At 38.8% G+C, this 27150-nt stretch overlaps 1 protein-coding gene across 1 annotated transcript; it reads left to right on the top strand.

The window, feature by feature from the left end:
• Window positions 1–610: 610 nt before the first annotated feature.
• ADRA2B (adrenoceptor alpha 2B) lies at window positions 611–4126 on the top strand. The gene has a single exon (XM_044084202.1). The coding sequence runs from the start codon at window positions 1978–1980 to the stop codon at window positions 3325–3327; it is 1350 nt and encodes a 449-aa protein (XP_043940137.1). The 5' UTR covers window positions 611–1977; the 3' UTR covers window positions 3328–4126.
• The last annotated feature ends 23024 nt before the right edge of the window (window positions 4127–27150 follow it).

Below are 27150 nucleotides of genomic sequence, written 5' to 3'. Positions count from 1 at the left end.
GAGTGGACATCAGGCACATGCAGGTGGAACAAAAAAAGTGAAATGAGAAAGGCTTGTGGCGTTTAGTTTCCTTTCTGTTACTGTACGATATCGTACAAAATGGTGAATGTAATTGATTTATTTAGCGTTTTAACCCATGCCTCTCAATTGTACCTCATTACGAGGAACGTACGTACCTCATCTGGGGTCTAAGTTCATGCTCCTCAAAGTTCCACATTGAAAGGATCTGTAACATATTCAGTGTTAGGGATTTTTTTAAAGTAAAATCCACGGTAAATATAAATAAATCATATTAATGCATTAATAGACGTTCTTTATAAGTAAAACCAGCATATTTTAACCATCATATGACTTTCCTAGTTGATGCAGTTAGTAAGACATTAGTATGTGTTCCACATTTTGCCCATTTGTTCCACATTAAGAGGGCTAGTGCTCCTCATTTTGGAGATGGAAGGTTGAGAGCTATGTTTTAACCTAAATTTCCCAGCTATAGGTGGCGTTCCAACATCTGCCAGGGAAAGGCTATATTCAGCATTTGAGCTCCAGGCGATCAAAACTGTATAATACACAGGTGAAATAATAGTTGACATTACTTACTGAGTAGGACAGTACTGCTGGAGACAGAAAGGGAGAGAGATAGAATAAGCCATATTGATGGTAGCGCTAAACATGTTAAAAAAACTTTTTTTCCCTGAGGGATAGGGAGCTCCTGACTAAGGGGTATAACATTTAAAAGGGACCATTATCAGCATCATCACTTCGCTCACTTCTCATAAATGAATTCTGCCTACCACGTTTACGGTTGTTTTGTGACCGAGACTAATTTTTCGGTTTTGTTTATGACTCCCTTATGTGACTGCCTTGTTATTGCAGTTTTTTAAAAAATATAAATTAAATTATAATAACTCTAGCTAGCACTTGTGGATGCTAAGCTCTACCACTGACAATGTAAACCAGTATTGTGCACTGAACAGTTATTCTTTGCTACTACCACAGCTTACTCAGCAGAAGAGCTCGCCCATATTAAAAACTGTATTGGTGTGTGAAACTGCCTGCAGCACGGGGTCTACTTGCTGAAATGGCTTCACTTTGCGGACAGTGTGTTTACTTTCCTGGTAAGTCCCATACTGCTCCGCACTGCCTCGCGGTTCTGCCAGTGTTGATACCACAGTCGGGCATCCCAAGGTACTGTGAAGAGAGGAAACAGCTCACCCTAATGAGCAGGCAGGGAGACACAAACAGGTGGTCTATATTCTACAAGTGAAGGCACGGATTATCTGTCAAAGAAGCTGGATGCAAGCCGAACAAAATCAACGTCAACTTTCAGGGCTGAAAGAAGACTCAGGACAGAAACGGGCTATTCGCGCAGACCTTATACGCCTAGTTTGATGTTTACCTAAAGGCTATTTATTACACCAACTTTTCACCTCATCTGGATGCACTCTGGAGACATGCCCCAACTATTAATACAGGCACGAAACTGAAGACTGCGTTTCTGTGAAATGAAATGATACAATGATACTAATCTGCCTGAGAAAGCCGAATAATTACAGAACTGATAATTTATTTAGAGCTACCTGCCAGCTTTGGGAGTCGTTGCTACCAAACTCCACGAAAAGCGTCCACTCAACGGATTTTGTCAAGCTCGGAGGAATGGTACATTAAGTATGTAATTTCTGAAACAGATAAAATGGAAAACAGCAGCTACAACGATTTTCATGACTGTAGTTTGACACTTAGTAACATTAACACGTTTCCGAAAGAAAACTTTAGTTTTCCGCGTTGTTTTCAGTTCTGATAAATGTTATTAAAGGAAGACACCTACAGTTTGATATTGCTACCTGTCTTCCTTTAGGGTGGACAGTTTATAGAAGTTTGTGCTCGTTATAACTTTTCATTCCTTGGTGCGCTGCTTGGTAATAATGGTTAACAGTTAGTGATACGGCGGACTGGGGTGACCAGGATTATCGCAACGCCATGAGTGCAACCAATTTCTCCCCAGAACTCACCCAAGATTACATTAATTACAGTGTGTGTGTGGTGCAAAACGGATGGAAGTTGCCCTATGCGCCACAAGCTGCAGCTGTTATCGCAACAGTCGTCGTTTTTCTTATTCTTTTCACAATATTTGGGAACGTTTTGGTTATAATTGCTGTATTAACCAGTCGTGCTCTCAAAGCGCCTCAAAATCTATTCCTAGTTTCCCTGGCCGCAGCTGACATTTTGGTGGGCACTTTGATTATACCATTTTCTCTGTCAAAAGAGTTGATGGGCTGCTGGTACTTCAAGGACATCTGGTGTGAAATTTTCTTGGCCCTAGACGTACTGTTCTGCACGTCTTCCATTGTGCACTTGTGCGCCATCAGCCTGGACAGGTATTGGTCAGTTAGCCGGCCCATTGAGTACAACTCTAAAAGGACCCCCAAACGAATTAAATGCACCATACTAATTGTGTGGCTTATCGCTGCCTTCATCTCATTCCCTCCTCTCATTTCTATGAATAAGACTGGCACTGGGACTGAGAAGGAACAAAGTGCAATCCAGTGTCACTTGAACGATGAGAGGTGGTATGTCTTGTCATCCAGTATCTGCTCCTTTTTTGCTCCTTGTGTGATTATGATTCTTGTCTATTTAAGAATTTATCAAATAGCAAAACGGAGGAGCAGGCGGCACTCGGCCAACAGGGAAATGCAGGGTACGAGCCACGATCCTAACAAAGAAGTGCAGGACAGTCCCTGTGCGGAACTTTCTTACCAGCCGCAGCACGGAATTCCTTCGGGAAAAAACTGTCACCAGACATGCTCACACTTGGGTGTGCATCAACCCTGTGGAGTCTCAGAAAGAACAGAGCTCACTGCACTCAATGACCAGCAGAAAGGGGGAACAGACAGTTGTATCACACCCGGTCAAGATTATACTGACCCCAAGGAACTTGGTTTAATGAACAATGGAAAGTCACAGGAATGCATAAGGTTTGTGGACACAGTAGCTACTTCCCAAGGAGACTATGTGAAGACGGAAAGACTTCCAACTCAATATCCTCTGAAGAAAAAGGCTGTTTGGAATAGAGAGACGAGGTTTACGTTTGTTTTAGCCGTGGTGATTGGAGTGTTTGTGTTGTGCTGGTTCCCTTTTTTCTTCTGCTACAGCCTAACTGCCATCTGCCCAGAGACCTGCACTGTACACAAAGATGTATTTAACTTTTTCTTTTGGATTGGTTACTGCAACAGCTCTCTCAATCCAGTCATTTATACTATTTTCAATCAAGATTTTAGGAAAGCTTTCAAAAAGATCCTTTGCAAAGTGCGCACCCCCACTCCATTCTGACAAGTAAGGCTAGTGTGCCTACCACAAAAGAGAGGTGATACATCTTACATTGGCGATGGACCGACACATAGCCTTACCGTATATGTGTTTTTCACCAAAGCAATGGAAACAGCTGAAGTGTTGCTCAGTGGAAATTGGACACACAGTAGTATATTTCCTTACTAACATTTCTGTGAGATAAAAGATAAAGTTTTGGTAACTTTATTGCTTTCCTAAGACAACTGTTTAACCTGCAGGGAAAACAGACCCTATATACCTCAATGAAATTTTGTTTTACTTTAAACTTTTTTTGCTTTAATACTAAAGCTTGCTTTCTATGGGAAAACACATTTGTATGCATTGTATTACTTGGGCTTTTTGCACCGCCTAACCCTTATTGTTAGCATGTTTTCCTTTGAGATTCTCAGTGCACTTGAGTTCAGTTTACTTGACTTAAAAGGAGACAATAGGTGGGAACACACTGCACTTACATCTGATATAGGTCTTTCATTGGATGCAAGTAACATTCAGAGGATGCCTTTCAAAAGATGCAAATGTGCTTTGCCTCAAGGATGTAGTGTTAATACCTGCCCAAGTTTTCACAGGACTGTCCTGCTGTCCTGTGTATGTTAGGGGGTTGGAAAAACTGTAAATGCCTTAATGTTATAACACTTTGATAGAAAACATTTCCACGTTTTCTCTAAATATTGTGACAAACAAAGGTCTTTTATCTGTAACACCTTACTATGACATGAAAAGATACAACTACAGTTCTACAACATTTGGTCTTAATGTTGATAATAAAATTATAATTTATATATCTTATGTTGCCTGAATGTGTGCACTGTCCTTCAGCATAAAAAGTCTCTGTATCTGAAGTGTGGCATCCCTGTAAGAAAATGGTCAGTGTTTTATCATTTTTTTCCTATATTTGTCATGAGTGATATATGTAAAATGGTTGTTTCTGATGAATAATAAGAACTCTTACAGGACTGAAAAGTCTTTGGCTTTAGATTTCCACAGAAACTAGGAATGGGTGGCCAGTAGGCAAATGGATAATTGTAAAGACAGTTTTGTAGTACTGCATCTATGAATAAATCTAATTCTGCATGCTGTCAATATTCAGCTGGAAGAGTACTGAAGTGCATTCCAGGAAATGCTGAATAGAGCCGATTGTGTCTGAAACCCTATCCAGTCCACAATATCAGAACCACACAGAGCACCCATGAAATTAATAAAAATGAATGGGTTTGGTGTTTTTTTCTGCTTTCATTCCTTTCCCCTTACATTTTTCTCAGGTCCTTTTTCAGTAAGTAACTGCACTCCCACACTACATACAGCTGCTGTCACCTTCTTTCTTTGGCATCACAGGGCAGTCTTTCTCTATCGCTAAGTCTAGTGTCTTTTAATGTCCGCCATATCCCTGGCACTGTTTGTCATTTAAGAATGCTTATATTACCTCAGTCTAGGGGGAAATTTATTAGCCTTGTATTTACCAAGGATCACCTATGGTACTCAGTGTAGTCAGTAATTCATTTTCCCTGCCCTCTTCAGCAAAGCTGAAGCTTTTAGCACAGTGTTACTGTGTTCAGTTACGTGATATATCATCAATGAAGGTACTCAGTGACGTAACAGACTTAGGATTTCTGATTCTTCCTTCTTGAAACTTGTGACATCCACACCTTTGAAATTCTGTTATTTGTAGGTACATCTGGCTGCTTGACATTGCATTCCAAGTCTGCTTGCTACCCAGGATTTGTTTGCCAGTAATTTTTGCTCAGCAAATATGTAATGTTAAGTCTAACCCCCCCCCCCCCTCCAAAGAACAAAGTCTAACCTCCCCAAAGAGCAAAGTAGTGCTTCATATGGTGATGTGCTACCATGCGATGACATATAATGACTCAAGTTATACTTTTAAATCCTATACCTGTCAAGGCAGTATTCATGTAGTACTGCTTCTTCCATGCACACTACCAAGTGAGCATTCCAGGTGTGCTGTTTCAGGTACTGGAAGTTCATCATCTAAATTAGCATGATTCAGTCTTGACATGAACATGTGCTGTTTTGTGGCAGCTGTCTGATTTGTCCATGGCACTGTACATGATAGGTTTTTGAAAGTTCTGTTTTTTTGTGAAGCATGCACTTGATTATCAGTTGGACCTGCTGCTATCATTTTCTGTTCAATGCATTTATTGCTGGTGTTGTAACCTCTCTAGATCATCTAGAGGACTTTGGGGCTCTAATATACCTGACCCATTGCAGTATGCTATTGACTGCCACCTATGCCAGACCCTCAAGTGATGTTTAGTCCAAATATGACCCCAGAGGATGTGTACACAACTTCTAGGGTGACAGCCAACATCCTGCTGGCTAGATGTTCTTGTTTCTGAAGTCTTTCCTTTACAGTATATGCTGTCACAGATAAAGACAAGAGAAACAGCATGAGGGATTCATTTATATTCAGCTGTCCTTTACAAGTGTATTGACAGATAAAACTCATCTTCTTTCCTATACCTTGTCTTCCAGTGTGACAGGACAGCAGCAGAGCTGTTGACTTCCCTGACTAGGATGAGTACATCCTCAGCATGCCTCAGTAACCAGTGACTCATACTCATAGGTTCATAGGTTGATACTAGGCTATCTGCCCTAGGGCATTTATAAGCCTAGCCAGACTGTGTTTGCTTTCGCCACCCTTTTAGATTAGTTGACTGTGCCTCTGTATAGTAGGTCACAGAAGATAGCCCTTTTAAGGTTAGTTTACTGTGCCTCTGTCTAGTAGGGACACAGAAGAGGTCCGTCTTTGGACTGGCAGTGTAAATAATAAAGGGGTCTGGCAGATTTAAATGCCAGTCCCCTCATTATCAGCACCCCTTATGATGAATGATAAATCTGCAAATTATAGCTGGGTTATTTTAGTTCTGCACTGATTACTTGAACTATCATATCACCTTAGGATGCGAACTTGCATCAGAGAAGGTAAGTGACTCTTCTTTAAGATGAACGCATGTGCCTTAATGGAGATTAGAAGTGTTGGTGGACAGTTTAAAAGTAAGACAGAGGACAAGTCCCTGTTGAGACAGTACAGCAACAAAACCTCTACTTGAAGAAGCAGTGACTGGTGAAACAATGTCATTAATGCATGATGTCACATCAGTGACCTGTGAAGTAAAGGACTTCCTTGTCATATCAAGGCTCAGTCAGTATCACTGGAAAGGTTAAGTAGAATACAATAAAGATACCATAGTCGGAGTGGCTATAAATCTAAGCAACAAATTAATGGAGCAGAAGAAAAATATTAAAGAAAATACTTCGTTTAGCCATTTGTAGATTTCAGTAGATTTTAGAATTTAAAAAGTAAGGTTAAAGTACTAGTCTATGTGTTTCTAGAAGTAATATCAATTTTCCTATACACAAAACAGCGATGTATGTTGCATTTATGTTCAAAGCCCATTATTTGGGAAAGAAGTGTAGTCTATAAATGCTGTTATTATTTTTGTAGATTGTGTTATGTATTTAGAAGATTCATCTATTTTGCTTACTCACTGGAGGTTCTACGTGAACTTGCCTTCCTTTGTGACACCACTGTAGCTTTCAACTTGATTATGCAAACATATTATTATTCATTTAACTGCATTTAGCATTTGAAAGCTGTTTAACAATTAGTAATGTTACTAAGGCATAATCAGAATCAATACAAGCAGCTAGAAACAACATCTCTGTTTTCTGGCACGTCAGTGTCAGTACATAGTGTTTCATAGTGAGTGCAGTTTTAGGCTACTAGTTTTGAGCTGATAGTCATTTCTGTAAAGGGCATTCCATTATATTAGTTTAGATTGTTTCCTTACTTGATAGGTCTAGAGGTTATCCCAGAATCAGCATACTGTGCTACTAAGCTAGTTCCCCCTGCAAGTAAGTGGCATCCTGGTAATGTGAATTATAAACTATTACAGTCATATCATAAACTGCAGTATCTGTTAGTTCAAAATTTAAATGCTGCAGTTTATGGGTTACCAGCAGTTCTCAAATCTTGATGTCAGCAAGAAAATTGAGCCAGAAAGCTGGTATTGAAATTTCCAAAAAGAAAGGTTCAATAACAGAAACAATGGTTGCTTCTTGCCTGTGATTTTCATCACATTTTGAGCAAAAAATAATTAACAAAATGTGTTATACAGATAACTGATATGCTTTCTGTTCCCCTATTTGCAAAATCAGTGAAATACTATTTGGGTACACATTCTGCAGTAATGCTTTGCATTGCTTGTTCAGCTGCCATTGTACTAGTGACCGTGCAAAACAGCTGTGGAGATGGGTCACCGCTTAATGTCTTTCTGTAGTCTCACTGAGCATGATGCTGAATTGTATTAGCGATCAAAGTTACTCACTTACTACCTTTCTGTGGTGACATTATGTCTGGTCTGGTCTGTACTGTTGGTGGAATTGCATTAAAGCAATATGTCACTTGTCTTCATCTGATGTCATATGAGTATATGCACACACATACTGTGGGGGATACATTGCAGTGGCATGTTTTTCGTTAATGTGATATCAGTGGAGGACAGGAATTGTAAGGATTGTTGATTGTCAGTTGCTAGTGTATTCTGATGCTAGGAGAAGGTGTTATGTTATTTGCTTTGATGAGTTGTTACAATAAAATTGAATTCTACTATGGATGAACATAAATGTATTTTGATGAAACTTATTTATTATTAAGTACTGTGACAATAATGGAGAAAATGCTATATTGTCAGTGGGAATATGTGGATGGTGTAGTTTCACTAAAATCGTCTATTTGGCTGATGCATTTTTTGTCAGGAAGGGGAGAAGCTTACATTAAGGCCTGGCATTGTGTGGTTTTCACAGTGCTGGTTTGCAGTGTCAAGAGTCTTGTAGAAGGGTTTTCCACTCACTTATTTTGTGCAGTGATGTCAGTAACGGTGTGCATGATGAGGGCTGCTTTAAATCTGTTCCTTTGTTGATGTCCTATGATGGTAACGAGGCAATGATGCTACAAGGCAGTGGGAAAGAGGAAATGCATGAAAGTAGCCTGTGACGTGCTTGGTGTGCTGACACTGTGTGTGTGTGTGTGGGGGGGGGGGGGCTTTCTGTGAAGATGGTTACTTTCCTATACACTGTCTTCCAGTGTGACAGGACAGCAGCAGAACAGCCTAATGTGTTGTTATATACATTTGTGTGTGAGAGTGAGGGAAAGCTTTGCTTTGAGAAGCAGTAATCTGTAACTTTTTGGAATACTGTAATAACAGGGGTATAATTTCTGCCCAGATCTGAACTACAGCCATATGCTGCTTGTTGGTATAATTTTTATAAATTATGTTTGAATGTGAGTTTCACACTGGTCTACAATATGAACACAGTGCAGAATGCCAAGACATTTGAAATCATTTTCAGTTGAATGCTTTGATAGAAGCCCTTGTCTAAAAAAAGTTACTTGAAAAATGATGAGTGCATTAATATCTACATCATGGAGTACTAGGAAAGGATCATATAATAAATACCCTGGTGTATTAAAGATGGCTTTTTATTGCTCAGAAATTATATGTGAAGTGGTCCCACAGAGTTTGACATATCCTGTGTACTTCCTGTAAGAAAAAGAAGAGGGGTGGCAAATTATGGTTCAGTTGTACGTTTATTGTTTTTGGTATGATGATGGTAGGCTACAGCATGAAAGTTCAACTTCCTGTCTTTGAGAGTAGCTTTAAATAGTAAAACTAAGTCACTTCTTCTGAATGGTACTGAACTTTAATACCTAGAGACAAAGTCCTTGAAGCAGCCAAGAAGAAGCCATGTTTAAAATATGGCTCACTAGTCTGCTGTCTGACAGCTGGGGTATTAACATTTGGCATGAGATTAACTCTGTTTTGCTGTGAAGAAGATAGTGGACAGTTGCTGGTCTTGTAGCAGAAATCAACATCATTTTGTTGCTAGAAGACTCATTCTACTGCACAGCTCTTTTGTAACAGGAAAGCCTTGAAGACATCACCCTACCTTAGAATAAAGACCCTGCACACAGATTGTTGCATGAAATAGGTACAGCTATCAATTTATTTTCCAATCAAGCCAAATTAGAGAATACTTCAGCTTTATTGTTTTCATCATTTCAGTCAGTTAGACCGTCAGTTTGAGCTATAATATGAGGAAGTTTAAGCTTGGATAGAATTAATCAGATAGCTGACAATCTCTTCAGCAAGGCAATTTGACATCCTTTCTGAGATACTTTTCTTCATGTGAACACACAGGAAGTTGCCATATCAGAATTTGTTTTACAAACTCAGGTCTGTCCAGCAGAAAAGTTATCCTTAGGTAACTAACATAGCAGCCTATTCTTTGACCATCCTGAGAATAGCAACCCAAATATCTAAATCCTTTACCCACCATTTTGCCCCTTCTTTCCAAGTTTGTTTCTTCACTAAGCATAACTGTAACACTGGAATTATGTTGATCTGATGAAGGAACTTTCAGCAAGTATTGAAATAATGAAAATCATTTGCTGAAAGGCACTTTCAGTTCCCATCAAACTATTTTTTGTACCCACCCATGTAGAAGGACACCCCCAACAACTTCATACTTACATATTTACTCCATAGTCACACAGCGGTGGGGTGAAAGGAAAATTCTGTTTGAAATGTGCAAGGCTTTTAGCAAATTTACTTCAATGCATATCCACTCACTGAGAGAGTGCTTGAACAACTGACAGGCCCTTGTAACATCTACCCTACCTCAAACTCCCAGTTACGATAGAGAAAGCAAAAAGAAAAATCCCAATGGGAGAACATAAAATGTTTTGTCTTCCAATCAGGCCAAATTAGGGAATTGTTCTGTATTATTTTCATTATTTCAGTTCCTCATTTAGTGATCATTGCCATGATGAGTGCAAGGAACAGGCTTGAAGCAAACTAATCATTTGAAAAACTGTCTCATTGACTAGATAACTACCATCCTTTTAATGAAACCCAGACTCAGAAAGCTCAATGAGGTGGCCTAATGATGAGCCATGTTTAAAATATGGCTCACCAGTCTGCTGGATGACAGAACCCTGGATCTGTCGCACAGAGAAGTTACCCTCAGGAATCTATCATGGAGACCCATTCTCTAACAAGCCAGATGGTATGGGCCCAGCTTTCCAAACAGTATATACTTTGGTCCCCATTTTACTCCCTCACATTCCTTTCAGTTCTCTTTAGCATAGTGTCGGTGATTAATCACCTGACACTCCCCTTTCCAACCAAGGATATCAACCAACCACATTTTTCCAGGCCCATCCGTAGGTTTTTTAAAAATGCACCTGAACTTTCTCATTAAATGAACCTATCAGGTTGGTGACATTCTGAATTTATTTAATGTTATACTGGGATACTAAATGACATTTTCTTCCATGCTGTAACCCACCCTTTGAGCTATGTCTGGGTAGTATTCAGTGGTCAATACCTTATAGCCTCATAAGCTATTTACTTGAGTCGTGCTCAGCTTGAAAGCTGCCTTGTGAGCTAACTACCTTGCAAATAAAATGGTAGGGGTAAAGTGAAATGCCAGTCAAATAGCTGGGTGGAATAACATATTAGGATGGAATAGTCCGTGCAAATATAAACTATCTCTTGGGATGAAAATGTTGCTTCCATGCTAAGGAAGAAACCAGAGCATGTGTGGAAGAACAAAAAGCACCAGTCATGTATAGCTGGCCTTAACTCTGTACATAGCTTTGGTTATGGAACCAGCTCCCTCATTCAAGGTAATCTAGCTGGTATTCTAAAATTGGTCCTTGGATGAGACCCCAGGCAGGTATGAGGTCCTGGCTAGATGCTGTACAGCTATAGTTTGTGCCTGTAGAAGAGAGGGTTATCTCAATGTGATTATGTGATGGAGATATGAAAACTCTCTGTTGTTCAAGCATATAAAACTATCTGTTGTTCAAGCATATATACTAAACAAGTATTCATAATAAAGCTTCTTCCAAATAATCATTACATTTGTATACATCAGTCTCACTGGTCACAAAAGCCACATTTTTATATTGTTGGTATATTTAGCCACCCAAAAGGAGCCTGATAAGAGAAAATAAGAAAAAAAAACTTTTTAACTAGGATGAGGCCCAGCACCAACCTCTGATGGACCCTGGCCCGAAAAAAACTCCCATTCTGATAGAAAATTAAATAGTATTTACCCCATGATATCTATCATTAACCAATTCTGAGTCCATCTGACAACTTGGGGATTTACTGATGATTTTGATAATGATTCAGTAATGACACGGTGTAGCAAACTATCAAATGCCTTTGAAAGATCTAAACAGGTCACAACAAACCCACCAGAATCCATAGCTAAACTGACAAGATTATAAAAGCATGTCATACTAGTAAATGTAGATTGAACTTTACAAAACCACATTGTAAAATATCTAATAAAGGGCTAAAAATATTATTATATCTTTTAAAAAAGAAATTGATGTGTTTCTTGAACAGGCGGTCAAGGAAGGTATAATAAGTGTCTCTGTTAAGCAATGTCTAACGGTGGAGGATTCTCGGAAAGAATACTTATATCTGCTACCAAAAATCCACAAAAATTTGGAGAAAACACTGGGGAGACCTATTGTCTCTGGCATAGGCTCTCTTACTGAGCCTTTGTCTGCTTTTCTGACCAAATATCTACAGCCATTATTAAAACCTGCTCGATCCAGAATTCAGGACACTACTGAATTTCTGAAAATAATATCAGATTTACAATAAGAGCTGGACTGATTATTATGTACATTGGACATCTCGGCTTTATACACCAACATACCTCATTGGGTGAGTCTGGAAGATATGAAATATTGGCTAGATAAAGTGGATTTGTATCCTCCGGGATTCAACACTTTGTTGATATGTATGGCTGAACATGTTCTGTCAAAAAATGTCTTCTTTTTTTCAGGGTGATTGTTACAGGCAGGTGCGAGGGATGGCTATGGGAGCATCTTTCACTCCTATTTATGCCGATCTGTTCATTGGATTCCTTGAGGATCAGCTAATTTATGATAGTTCACATATCTTCTTGGAGGAAATTGATATCTGGACGATTGTTGGATGATATGGTGGTCAGATGAAATATACTTATCAGAATTTATTCAATACCTCAATGATAATAAATGGGGCATTGAATTCACAGTTAACGCAAATTTACAACAAATACATTTTTTGGATGTTATGATCACCAGAAATACTGACAATACATTAAGTTCACAGGTGTTTCGTAAATATCCTCAGTATAATAATTTATTATTAGTCACCAGCCTTCAGCCACATCACATCATTAAAAATATACCGAAGTCACAATTTCTATGTATTAAACGTATATGCTCCATGGAGGATAGTTATGAATATTATCAGAGGGATCTCGTTCATAGATTTCAAGTCAGGGGATACCAATATAATAACATCATGTCTGCCAGTACTTGGACAATGGGCTGGGACAGGTTTGAACTTTTGGATTACTAGGATAAGTCCCATACTAAGGATAATGTCATCAGGTTTGTGACTACCTATGGTAGGAGTATCAACATAATCAGGGACATCATAAATCATAATCGGAATATTTTATTAACAAATGAGGATTTATTTAACATTCTTGCTCCAAAATGTCAATTTTCTTATTGCAGGGGACGTACCCTTGGGTCATATTTTAACCGTTGTAAACAAGGCTGTTCTATCAGATTTTTGGAACGACAACTCACTTTAACTGGGGACAAACTGATCAAATGTTTTCCCTGTGGTCATTGTTCATTTTGTAAATTCATGGGAAAATCCAAACAATTTTCAAGCAGAAACACCAGCAAAGTTTATGATATCAAATTTTTTTTCCAGTTGTGGGACTGATTGGCTGATTTATTTAGCCACATGTTCATGCTCTTCTTTTTACATAGGACAGACTTCCAGGCCATTACGTATACATATGTCTGAAGACTTAAGTGATATTTGGAACAAACGGACATCTAGTGCCTTAGATAAACATGTAGTCACCCACAGCACAGCTAGGTTCAATTTTATGATTTTTGATAAAATTCAGGGAGGCAGGTCAAATAAGTTATGGTGGCATGCCCTACTCAATAAAAAAGAAAAAAGTTGGATCATTAGGCTGTGGGGACTGTTCTCTCTGGGTCTTGATGATCATTTATAGTAAATGGTTGGGTTTCTTAGCCCTTGGGTGATGTTGCTTTAAATGCTAATTGATTAAGGTATATATTACATTACTAGAACATTGTGTGTATATCACTGAAGAAGGCAGGTTTGCCGAAACCGGTCTGATTGTGTGTGTATCTTTTGGTGTTGCCACATTAAATTAATGGTTTTCTTACTCATTTGGTGCTGGCCTCCTCTTTTGAGCTAAAAATATTATTTACTGTAACTATTCATAAAAGACAACTTTCAAACCATTTCCCAATAAGCGATGTTATAGGCTAATCATCCAGTAATAAGTGATCTCATTAAAAGCCTCCCCCTCTTGTGTATAGCCACTATATTAGATAACTTAGGTGTCATACCAGATGACAAGAGTTGATTAAATGGTGTGGTTAGATAGGTAATCATATATTTGCTCATGGTCAGTCAAAAGTAGGCTGGTATGTTATTTAGGCTAGGGAGAGAATTAACCTTCAGTTTTGCGCTAAAGATTTGCGTACCAATTCCCATGATATTAATGGACAAATAATATTTCCTATACCAACCAGTATGTTCTGGTGAAAATTTCCTTGCCCACAAAATGTCAAATAAGTTAGCTAGCTGAATGCCTGGGTGCAAAGTTTTACTGTCATAATCAGTGGGCCAAGAGAAACAACAAATCCATTATGCATGTTGACTTACTGAAAAAAAAATGCTTTCCTTTGACTCTGATTGTTTTTATATATGTTTTTTTGCTTTCCTTAATAAGTCTAAGCTTTTGCTCACAACATAGTATACCTTCTTGACACTAAATGTATTAAACCTTTTCCATCTCTTATATTTTCTTTTCTTTTTCCTTGCTGATTTAGTAAACATTGGCTGCCACCATGTAAAAATACATGTATGCTTTGTAATCAACTTCCTACAATTGCTTACACGTTTAAGACAAGTGTCTTAAAAAATTCCACTCTGAGTTTTGACCTTATGTAATAATTCAGCATTGTAAACCTAGTCTTATCATAAGCATACCTGGTATATTAGTATATAGGCTTACCAATCAAAATAGAAAATTGGAAGATGAGGTGATCTGAATTATCTAAAAGCACTACCTGAGTAATCTTTGCAATCATATTTGGTATGTTGGGTATTTATAAGTCAAGTGTTATTATCACTTACAGGAGAGCTAAAAAGCTATACCTGATTCTTTAACAGAAGATACAAAATTCTTCTTTTATTGAAATTAAATAAGTATTGTCCAGCCAGTTAATCTGGTAAAGGTTGAACTCACTCAGAATAATCAGATCATTTGTACTCAAATTGGTCTGGTGTTGAAATACCCAAACTTTTGCAACATGCTAATAGTCTTATTGAGTTTATGTCTGGGTGTCTAAGAGTTCAACTAATGTAGCTTCTATTCGAAAATTCACAGACAAAAGCCATGAAGACAGCTCACCAGAAACAAAAACGATAACTCCTCTTCTGTCAGTCATCAAACTTTCATATGAACTGTAACCAGGAATAGAGATGACAGATGTTTAGTACTAACAATAACAGAGTATTAATTTTCACAACACAGTACTAAAGGCTTCTCTAGTTTATTAGATAAGCTTTGGGCATTTGTGTAATATACTTTAATTTTATTGTTTGTACTGAAACCACATCTCTTTATCTTTATTTACACTTCAGACATTTATTGCCATTGTAGCTTAATAGAAATCTATGCCTGTCAAGTAGTTTTCCCAACTTAAAGAAATCGTCCAGTACCCTGATAAGATCTATGTCCTTTGAGTTACATAGTTTCCAAGCCACTTATTAAATAACATTGTGAACAGTGAACTGGTAGCCCAATAGGTTCAAAGGTAGAATAATCTCTGAAAAAAAAGAGATTATTCTTGTACCCTGTACACAAATCAGAGATGGCATTAACTTGTTTGCACATGTGGTATAAAGAAGTTGCCACAGATTATTAACAACAGCACGAATAATGATGGAATTATACGATCTTTTGTGTAGGACACGTTTTTGGAGTCCCCTAGTTAGAGCTGATAGGTGATACCCACACAGCCTGGAAACTGATTTTTTTTCTTTGTCAGTGCTTGTTATATATGTAATTAATTTCTGACCATAGAATTACCTAAAATTAAAACGCCACTTTCTTGCATGTTAGTAATGGTATCGTTCTCATTTACTTGGTTCCAATAAAGCAGCTGGAAATTTCTACCAAGGGCTGTTCTTTTTAGATTTCAGCCTCTGAAAACCTGTATAAAATCTTTCTGACTGTTGTTACTAATTCTTTTCCCTATACAACAGCTGTTGTCTTTCACTCTTTGTGCCTCCCTTCACTAAAAGTGTTTCTCTAGATTGAGACTTTCTATTGCTTGCCTATTTAAAGTTTCTGTGCTAAGACTAAGCTCTCCCAGATTATTAACCTTGTGCATATTGACATGTACCCCTATTTCAAGTGTTGCTGATATTATTGTGCTTAATCATTTTGTACATATTTACTGTGACACTCCACCTTCTCACATAACTTGTCAGATACAAAACACAAGAATTCCTGAACAGAAACACCATTTGATAATGAGTCTTCATTTCCCAATTAGTGTTAACGTCATCTCCTTTCTCCCTTTGAATTGCCCCCATTTCTGATTCAAGCATAGATAATAAGTTACACTTATTAGATGCAGAATAACCTTCATTGATAAAATCAATGTGTATTGTAGTGTAAGTACTATAGTGAAGCACTGGTAGATTGTCTTTTCATCTACCCAAGATTGAAGCTAAAACTGTGCTAGCCTATCCATGTTAAAATATACTTAAAATTTTGTAAAATAATGACTTGTCCTGCTTTCCATTACTTGCATCGCTCATGGAGCACATTGCCATTCAGAGTGTTTCCTAACCACTGGGAAAAGCCCCAGGATAGTCCAAAATAGTGCTTGATAGTTTACATGTCCCCCCTACAAAATGAACTAAAAAGTGAAATTTGGTGCCCACAACCCAGGGATCTCACCAGAGTAACACACTCAGACACACAAAAATACACTTTTGCAGGCTTCTAATAGATTTCAAGCCCCCCCAAAAGAAAAACAAAAATCAGAAAACAAAGTAAAAAAGTTAAAACTGGTGTTCCACAACACAGGGATCTCACTAATGTAACACACTCTCTGTGTCACACACACACACACACACACACACACACACACACACACATACTGATGCACTTTTGCAGGCTTCTAATCGTTTTCACAACCCCTAACAAAAAAAAAAAAAGAAATGCAGTGAAACTCAGATCTGGTATTTTTCAACACAGGGATCTCACCAGAGTAGTGCACACACAGACACACTGATGCACTTTTACATGCTTCTGCGCAAATGTAACACTCACAACTGCTCATAGAGTGTTTCTTTATATAGAGACTAAAGACCCAAGATTGTCCAAACAAGTGCTCATATTTTTCTTTTCGTATTGTCATTCACAATTGTCTTAGCACAGTTGTCATTGTTTGTACTTTATGAGATTCACTGCCACGTGTCATTAGAAAGTTATATAACGCAAAATGTTCTAAAACAACAGTCCATGGCTGCTGAAAGAGCTTATCACAATGCAGCTATTTTCAAACCGGCTATTTAATACATTTCCATGAAATGTACAGTAATTTATTATGTAAATGATCTAAGTGTGCAATCATTCATTGCTATATATATATATATATATATATATATATATATATCTATCTAACATCTATTCATTCACCAATACTTTATTTTTTTTCTTCAGAACTGCAATATAACCAAAGCTTCTCATGGCAAACAACAGGCAAAAATGAAAGGGCAAATTCAGCATGGTTCATTGCAGATATTATTTTAAATCTCCCATACATAAATAACGATAGAAAGAATTTACCTATTAAAATTTCTAGTTGACGTAAACAAAAAAGTAGCTGTACTGTGCTATATTCATTTTAGGCCCAGGATAAAGCTAAAAAGACTCTCCAGACCAGCCTGTTCGTGCAGGTTAGCAAACAAGTAAGGAAAATAAATAAATAAATACAATTAATTGGATGTGGCTACCTGTATTAAAATGCTTCTAACTCTTGCTTAGGTGATTTCTGACTTCAGTGGATCTTAATTGTGTCTTAGTGTAACTGAGTATGCTTCCAATGCAACCAGTTTTACAGTTCTCTTAAAAGTATCGACTTGGAAAATGCAGTAGCTGTCTTAATAACATTTATGTCATCCAGGATGGTGTCAGAGCTACAGACCTCTGTTCTCTCAGCCTTGTACAGTCCTCCATAAGTATAGTGTTTTGTATGCTAATTAGTCCCTCATATTGAAACTACCTTGAGCAAAAAAGATAAATTTCAGTTACCACCATCTACAGTTAGCCTGAGAACCCTGGGGGAAAAAATCTGTATCACACAGATCTTTGGAGACAACTTCACGCTTGTATTTTAGGACTAAAGAGATTGGAAAGTCAGAACAACTATTTACTTATTTCACATCTGGCAGGATGATTCCACAGTAAGTATGCAAACAATTTCAAATTTGGTACTAAAGTGGATGGAGTCTATTGTGTTTCAGCTAGTAAGCTTATTCAGAGTTCCCTTAAGAGACCATTTTACCAATAGCACTGCTGCAACAATATGTCATCGCAAGAGTTCATGAAATGACACTGTAGTCATTATTCATGCTTCCAGTAAACACTGTAGGCTAGATTTTCACCCAAAGGCCAGAGGAAATTTTTACTACAGCAGTCGTACACAGAATAATGGGTTTTCCTTTACTCATATATTGGATTTATAGCTTAGTATGGTTCACAAAGATGTCTATTAATAGAAGGGAAGAACTGAAGAAAATATTGTTGTGTGAGTAACTCACCATAAAAATTGATAACTGAATTTATTATTGTCTTTTTAATGGTAGCATCATTCTTCCAATTTTTTATTAATGTCCTGCATTTTTCATATTTTCTTTTTGTTATACTGTCTTGGAGCTTTTTTGATATAAATGGAGGGGGATATGTGTGAGTGCTGAGTGTAGTTAACCTTATCCCAGGATTATTATTTCTCAATATAAATTAACCACAAAGTTGTTTAATATGTAGAAACCTTTCAGTACTTTTCAGTGTTTTCACCTCCACTTGTTTATTTGACACAGCTCATGAAGAATTGTAAATAATGGTGTAAAATACCCACATTACATACAAAAATAGTCGCAGCCCTGAACGTATAGATAGGTCTATTCTTGGGATTAGTTACATTTGTATGTACCTAGGGTAGTCAATAAAGGGTAGTACTCCTGGTATTGTATACTATTAAATGCCTTTGTGTCTCATCCTTATCAGAATAGCCAAGACAGTATGCCATATGTAAAAGCTGATCAAATTCTTGTACAACCAGTCAGTGTATTAAATGCATTTATTTGTATGTATTATTATCCTTTAGATGGTGTTTATCACATGTCCAGATATTGCTTTAAATTAAAAACTACCACATGTTTTTCATTTCCACTCACTATAATAATACAAACAACAGGGGCACCACTGTAGACCGGACACTTTCCTCTATGCCATATAAACTCTCTGTCTTGGGAACATTCTCAGATTCTTTAAGTGACCATAGGTTCATAGGTTCATAGGTTCATACTAGGCTATCTGCCCAAGGGCATTTATAAGCCTAGCCCATAGTTATGTGGCTTTCGCCACCCCTTTAGTTTGAATAAAAACTATGCCTATCATTTTTCTGTGCCTCTGTCAAGCAGTGACACTGAAGTAATCCCTGGGGTATATCTGCGATCTCCCATCCATTGGTCAAGATTCCTCTTGAACAAGGCCAGCGAGGTGCTCTGCCTCACATGTACCGGATTTTGTTCTACAGCATAGGGAGTCTCTGGGTGATGAATCTGTCCCTCCAGCACGTTCTATTTATAACCGTGTCAAGGTTTAAGTCTCCCGCCCTTGTGGTTCTGAGGGATCTAGATTTTTGAGGTGAAGCATATTCATCAAATCTGGGTTTGACATGGCCTTATATGTCAGGCACAGGTCACCTCTGAGCAAGCGGTATGAGACTGAATAGAGCTGGAGTTCTTTCAGTCGGGCAGCATAAGACATATTTTTGAGACCCTTTATCCTTTTGGTGAGGAACTTTTGGGGCCTTTCAAGCTGCAGGAGGTGTCTGGTCAGATACATTCCGAACGGGGCATTGTACTCGATCATAGGTCTAATGAGTGATGAGTACAGGGGGACGATGACCTCCCTTGATCTAGATGTGAATCCCTTCATGATCAGGTGGGCGATATAGAAGGTTTTCCTAACTACTTTAGCAACATGAGTGTCAAACGAAAGGCTACTGTCAGCTTGGGTCCCCAGATCCCTGATGACTTTTTCTGTGCTCAGTGGATTGCCACCTATATGGTAGCTAGGGGTAACCTTGTTTTTCCCGAAGGGTATGACTATGCATTTTCTGGCGTTTAACTTCAGGCCATGGCTCTGGCACCAGTTATCCGTTTCTGTGAGGCCCTTCTGGAGGATATCTGTGTCAGATGTGTTTTCGACTATGGCGCCAGTTTGCAGTCATCTGCAAACTTTGTCAGCCATAACCCTCCTGTGTTTGCTTGTACTTCAGAAAAGTAGATGCCAAACAAGAGTGGACCCAGGACTGAGCCCTGTGGGACACCACTTGTGACAGGCTTTGAGTCTGACATGGCTCCAGCAACTCTGACCCTGTGGGTTCTGTCACTTAGCCAGTTTTCAACCCATCTTGTGATGTATGGGTTTACATTCAAGCTGATGAGTTTTTCGATGATACCTGAGTGGGGTATTGTGTCGAAGGCCTTTGCCAGGTCGAGGTAGGCTGTATGGACTGCCTTTCCCTCATCAATGGCCTTGGTGACTGTCTCGAAAAAGTCAACCAAGTTTAAGAGGCAGGATCTACCTTTGACAAAGCCAAACTGGGTTGGATACAAAGTCTGCAAGTTCCCTATGTCTTTATTTATGAGTTCCATTATGATCCTCTCCATGGCTTTGCAGATAAGGCTTGTCAAGCTAATGGGGCGGTAATTTCAAGGGTCTGTGGAGGCACCGCCCTTATGAAGTGGGACAACAGTCGCCGTGCGCCACTCCTTGGGTATGTATCCTGAGGTGAGGCTAAGATTAAACAGCTGTCCTAACTGTGGGTTTAATTCCTCGTTGAGTTCATGAAGCACACAGCCGGGGACACCATCCAGTCCCATGGGTGCTGTGTTTTTTGCCTTAGTGAGGGCAGTTCTCACCTGGGCGTTGGAGATGTTTGGGGGGCTACAATCCTCTGGAATAGATATCTCTCCTTTTGGGGGGGGGGAGAAGTTTGCACTGAACCTGTCAGCCAGTATGTTAGCAATGTGTGTAGGTTCAGTAATTTTCACATCATTTTGAACTAATTCTGAGCATATCTGGGAGTTTCCTCCTAGGTTTCTAACATAGCTAAAGAAGGCCTTATGATTGTCTTTAGAGTCCTTGGCGATTTTTCTCTCAAAATTTGCCTTGGATGATTTTATGAGAGCTCTTAGTTTTTACTTATAATGATCAAAGGTGTCTTACCTTTCAAGGATTTTGCTCTATTTTGTAGTAGCTTCCTCCTTTTGTTGTAGAGCTTGTTTATGGCTGGGGTCCACCAGACTGGACGCTTGCCTTTGGTACAGAGAGTCTTAGTTTTGTTTGGGATTGCCTGATCCATGCAGTCCTGTAGGTGCTGGTAGAAGGCATTTGTAAGTGATTCAGCGGTTTGAGTAATGTTTACCACTGGCTCAGGGGCCTTAAAGGAGACCACACTAGTTTTAGAAGTGTGAAATCGGCTTTTGAGAAGTTTTTCACTGTGGTCTTTTTGTTTCAGGTGGGGCGGGATGAGGACCTCCAGCGAGATTAGTTTATGATCTGATCTCACCAGTGAGGGTATACTTCCGGTGTTGAACATTTTGATCCCATGTTCGTGATGATGAGATCAAGTATGTTTTCTCCTCTTGTGGGGATGGTGACTAGTTGTTCCATGGCATTTGAGTTTATGAACTCCAGGAATCTTTGGGTTAGAGTGTTCGGGCTTGAGTAGTGTTCCCAGTCTATATTAGGGTAGTTGAAGTCACCTAGTATGATGGTGTTTGGAGATACATTTATCCTCCCAATGTTTTCAGGAAGGCCATGTGAGGTTCCTGAGTTTGAGAGGGTGGCCTGTAACATGCTACAAATTGCAGAGCAGTCTTGCCTATGGTTAATTGCACCTGGATGGTCTCCGATGCATCGTGCGTTGCCACCAACCTTGAGGTGTGGGTGTCCTTTATGAATATGGACACCCCTCCTTTCTTGGTTTGGTCCGGAATTTGGGGCAGGAACGCATGATATGAGGTGAAACCTGTTAGTGCTGGGGTGCTCTCAGGAGCCTTGAACCAGGTTTCTGTCACAGCACAGACATCAATGTTCTCCATATTGAGAAGGGCCTCGAGTGCATGCATCTTGAGATTGAGACTTCTGGCATTGAGCAGCATTACCCTTAGTTTTTTCCTTTTGGTGTTCTAGGGTGGTAGGTTTAGAATTTGAGCCTTGCCTAAAATAGGCACTATGGGGTGGCAAGAGCCTTTGCCAATATCCGAAGCCCAGGGTGACAGGTGCAAGCCGTCCCTTGCGGCAGCGTGGCTTGTCCAGCATGTCATCCCAGGCAGACAGACATTGGATCCCCTTTGAATGACACCAGAATTTAAGCCAATTATTAAAGCTGATCATCTTATCACTGTATTGTGGCATCATTCTAGGTGAAGGTAGGATACTGCTCAAGGTCAGGGTCATACCTGCCTGGGCTACATAATCAGAGAGCTCCTCGATGTCCCTTTTCATGTAGTCCAAGGAGGTACGTCTCAGGTCGTTGACACCAGCGTGGACAATGACTGAGTCATACTTGTACCTGCTGTTGAGAGACCTGAGTGCTTGCGTTATGTGGCGGATTCTAGCGCCCAACAGGCAGCTTACTGTGACCTTCTCCTTACTCAGTCTGGTGAGTGGGACGTCAGTGTGTCTGTCTATGGAATCACCAATGACAAGTGTGTCTGGCATTTTGTTTGGCCTTAAGGGCTGTGACTGTTTGACACTCTGACTGTGTGGTCTATGTGTTGCATGTGTTGGGTCATGAGGTGGTAGTTGTTTGGGTGTCTGCTTTGGTGGCCTCTGCTGTTTTGGTAAATTTTTGATCAGAGCCTCCGAGTATGTCTTTGTGTGAGTATGTGTATGATTTGAAGTTGTGATGGTACCATGTGTGACTGGGTATGTATTGTGTGTGGTTACCTTCTCCTCCTGTCTGGTCTTGCCAGTCCTATGTTGAGAGAGCTCAGCCTCCAGTTTGGCCGTATAGTTGCATCTCTCGCATGTATTTGTGTTTTGTGGGAGAAGGAGAGGATTGTCTGTGTACATGAGGCAATTGTAACATTGCCTCAATATTCCCAGGTTCACCAATTGAGCTGGAGAGGGCACTAGCAACTGATCCCTTGACATACTAGAAGTAGTAGATAAAGAGACTTTCAAAGGACTCCGGGGGAAGTGGGTTTTAGGCTGGTGGGGTACTATCTATAATAAGAGTGCTTTATCAAGGTGCAAGTACTGTAGGAGTAAGTGCTAGGCTTTACAGATAGAGAATAGTCTACTTGGGAATCAAGTAGAGATGAACTTTTCAGTTATAGGATATGCTGGTTAGATCAGCAGTACAGCTCGAGGAAGGTAGTTCTAAGGGAAAATTGGAAGAGTGGAATTTAGATGGCCCAAATAGTTTAACCTTGTTTAACCGCCGCTGCTCTTGTGTGCAACAGTGGTAACTCCGGGCTAAATCGCACGTTTAGCGTGTTTTATAGCAGGGGGCTGAAGGGAGCTAGGAATTGGCCCAAAACGACCAATGGACTACTAGTTTCTGGCTGAAACTTCACCAAATCGGACAAAAAGGTCGCTCAGTGCTTCCCACTCCCACTGGTAAGCAAAGAAACTTCCCTCCTTCCTAATAAGGCAATGGATCAGTAACAGGAACTAAAAACAAAGCCCAGGGATCAGCAACTCTGAAACTGGACTACTCTAGTTCAGTAAGGTGGGAAAACAAGAGATTTTTTGTTTTATTACAGAGATAAGGAAAAAACAGACAGTAAATGCTATAAATGCTGTAAATCGGCTAGCGCACTTTAGTGTGTAGCCTACAGAAACAATTTGCAACAATTAGTAACTTAAAGTGCAATAAACAGTGTAAAATGCAGAAATCACTTAAAGTAGCAGTAAAACAGGCGAAATGCAGTCGCTAGCTTAATAACAGTGGGAAAGCCACAAAAATACTTATATCTGGTAGAAAGTCACTCTTTTAGCTCTCTGCTGCTTGGATCACTCTGCAGGCCACCACGAGGATCTGTGCTGAGTTGGTACAAGCTGAAAACGCATGTTTAGCGTGTTTTATAGCAGGGGCTGAAAGGAGCTAGGAATTGGCCCAAACGACCAATGGACTACTAGTTTCTGGCTGAAACTTCACCAATTCGGACAAAAGGCTGCTCAGTGCTTCCCACTCCCACTGGTAAGCAAAGAAACTTCCTCCTTCCTAATAAGGCAATGGATCAGTAACAGGAACTAAAAACAAAGCCCAGGGATCAGTAACTCTGAAACTGGACTACTCTAGTTCAGTAAGGTGGGAAAACAAGAGATTTTTTTTTTTTTTTTTTACAGAGACAAGGAAAAAAACAGACAGTAAATGCTATAAATGCTTTTAAGCGGCTAGCACACTTGAGTGTGTTAGCCTACAGGTAAAATTAAGCAACAACTAACTTTTTAAGAGTGCAAAACAGTTAATCAACACAAAAACAGTTTAAATAGAATGCAGAGCTGTATAAACAGGCTAAGATGCAGTCGCTAAGCAGTAAATATTAAAAAAGCCAGAAAAAATACTTAAATCAGTTATAGCAAATACAGTTATAACAAATGCTCTGAAATATACTGTATATTTCCAATATGTTTGAGAAGGACAGTCAGAACACAAGAAGGTTCAGGCGAAAGAAAAAAAAAAAAAGTTTTGTTTTACTTTTAGAAAGGGAAAAAGAAGGAACAGAAGGCCTTATCAAATGTTCTCTCTGTATTAAGAAGAATGAGCTAATGACACTAGACTGGGAGGTGTGTCACAGTAGGGGTGGGCAACTGCAAAGCCACCAAGTATAAGAGCAAGACACCAACAGGGAGGGAGGGTGGGACAAAATAGCCTAAGAAAGCACTACAGAGTCAAATGAAAGTTTTTAAACAGATAAGGATTTGTGAAGATTCTGAATAGACAAAGTGCTTTATATATATTAAATTATAAAACAGTAATCTGTAAAATAATCAAAAGATACTTATATTTTGTAGCTCAGTTGCGGTCAAACAACTTCTCCAGCCTGCACTGTGTGCAAAGACAGAGACCCTACCAAAGTTAGGGCAAGACCAGAACAACAACTTTTTTTTACAAGAACACAAAAGAACCAGCCCCCACTAGCCAAGAGATAATTACACAGAGTAAATGTTTCAGTTTATACAATAGCCTAAGACAGCAAAGCACTACAGAGTCAAATGAAAGTTTTAAACAGATAAGGATTTGTGAAGATTCTGAATAGACAAGGTGCTTTATATATATTAAATTATAAAAACAGTAATCTGTAAAAATAATCAAAAGATACTTATATTTTGTAGCTCAGTTGCAGTCAAACAACTTCTCCAGCCTGCACTGTGTGCAAAGACAGAGACCCTACCAAAGTTAGGGCAAGACCAGAACAACAACTTTTTTTACAAGAACACAAAAGAACCAGCCCCCACTAGCCAAGAGATAATTACACAGAGTAAATGTTTCAGTTTATACAATAGCCTAAGACAGCAAAGCACTACAGAGTCAAATGAAAGTTTTTAAACAGATAAGGATTTGTGAAGATTCTGAATAGACAAAGTGCTTTATATATATTAAATTATAAAAACAGTAATCTGTAAAAATAATCAAAAGATACTTATATTTTGTAGCTCAGTTGCGGTCAAACAACTTCTCCAGCCTGCACTGTGTGCAAAGACAGAGACCCTACCAAAGTTAGGGCAAGACCAGAACAACAACTTTTTTTACAAGAACACAAAAGAAGCAGACCCACTAGCCAAGAGATAATTACACAGAGTAAATGTTTCAGTTTATACAATAGCCTAAGACAGCAAAGCACTACAGAGTCAAATGAAAGTTTGTAAACAGATAAGGATTTGTGAAGATCCTGAATAGACAAAGTGCTTTATATATATTAAATTATAAAAACAGTAATCTGTAAAATAATCAAAAGATACTTATATTTTGTAGCTCAGTTGCGGTCAAACAACTTCTCCAGCCTGCACTGTGTGCAAAGACAGAGACCCTACCAAAGTTAGGGCAAGACCAGAACAACAACTTTTTTTACAAGAACACAAAAGAACCAGCCCCACTAGCCAAGAGATAATTACACAGAGTAAATGTTTCAGTTTATACAATAGCCTAAGACAGCAAAGCACTACAGAGTCAAATGAAAGTTTTTAAACAGATAAGGATTTGTGAAGATTCTGAATAGACAAAGTGCTTTATATATATTAAATTATAAAAACAGTAATCTGTAAAAATAATCAAAAGATACTTATATTTTGTAGCTCAGTTGCGGTCAAACAACTTCTCCAGCCTGCACTGTGTGCAAAGACAGAGACCCTACCAAAGTTAGGGCAAGACCAGAACAACAACTTTTTTTTACAAGAACACAAAAGAACCAGCCCCCACTAGCCAAGAGATAATTACACAGAGTAAATGTTTCAGTTTATACAATAGCCTAAGACAGCAAGCACTACAGAGTCAAATGAAAGTTTTAAACAGATAAGGATTTGTGAAGATTCTGAATAGACAAAGTGCTTTATATATATTAAATTATAAAAACAGTAATCTGTAAAAATAATCAAAAGATACTTATATTTTGTAGCTCAGTTGCGGTCAAACAACTTCTCCAGCCTGCACTGTGTGCAAAGACAGAGACCCTACCAAAGTTAGGGCAAGACCAGAACAACAACTTTTTTTACAAGAACACAAAAGAACCAGCCCCCACTAGCCAAGAGATAATTACACAGAGTAAATGTTTCAGTTTATACAATAGCCTAAGACAGCAAAGCACTACAGAGTCAAATGAAAGCTTTAAACAGATAAGGATTTGTGAAGATTCTGAATAGACAAAGTGCTTTATATATATTAAATTATAAAACAGTAATCTGTAAAATAATCAAAAGATACTTATATTTTGTAGCTCAGTTGCGGTCAAACAACTTCTCCAGCCTGCACTGTGTGCAAAGACAGAGACCCTACCAAAGTTAGGGCAAGACCAGAACAACAACTTTTTTTACAAGAACACAAAAGAACCAGCCCCCACTAGCCAAGAGATAATTACACAGAGTAAATGTTTCAGTTTATACAATAGCCTAAGACAGCAAAGCACTACAGAGTCAAATGAAAGTTTTTAAACAGATAAGGATTTGTGAAGATTCTGAATAGACAAAGTGCTTTATATATATTAAATTATAAAACAGTAATCTGTAAAAATAATCAAAAGATACTTATATTTTGTAGCTCAGTTGCGGTCAAACAACTTCTCCAGCCTGCACTGTGTGCAAAGACAGAGACCCTACCAAAGTTAGGGCAAGACC

The sequence above is a fragment of the Protopterus annectens genome, chromosome 9.part0 (genome assembly GCF_019279795.1).
Source record: "Protopterus annectens isolate FY-2018-M chromosome 9.part0, PAN1.0, whole genome shotgun sequence".
NCBI classification, from domain to species: Eukaryota; Metazoa; Chordata; order Ceratodontiformes; family Protopteridae; genus Protopterus; species Protopterus annectens.
The sequence above is the reverse complement of the archived record's forward strand: the minus strand, read 5'-3'. Positions and strand labels throughout refer to the sequence as shown.

Excerpts from the sequence above, each read along its gene's own strand:
- ADRA2B (XM_044084202.1), top strand. The coding sequence starts at position 1,978 with ATGAGTGCAACCAATTTCTCCCCAGAACTCACCCAAGATTACATTAAT.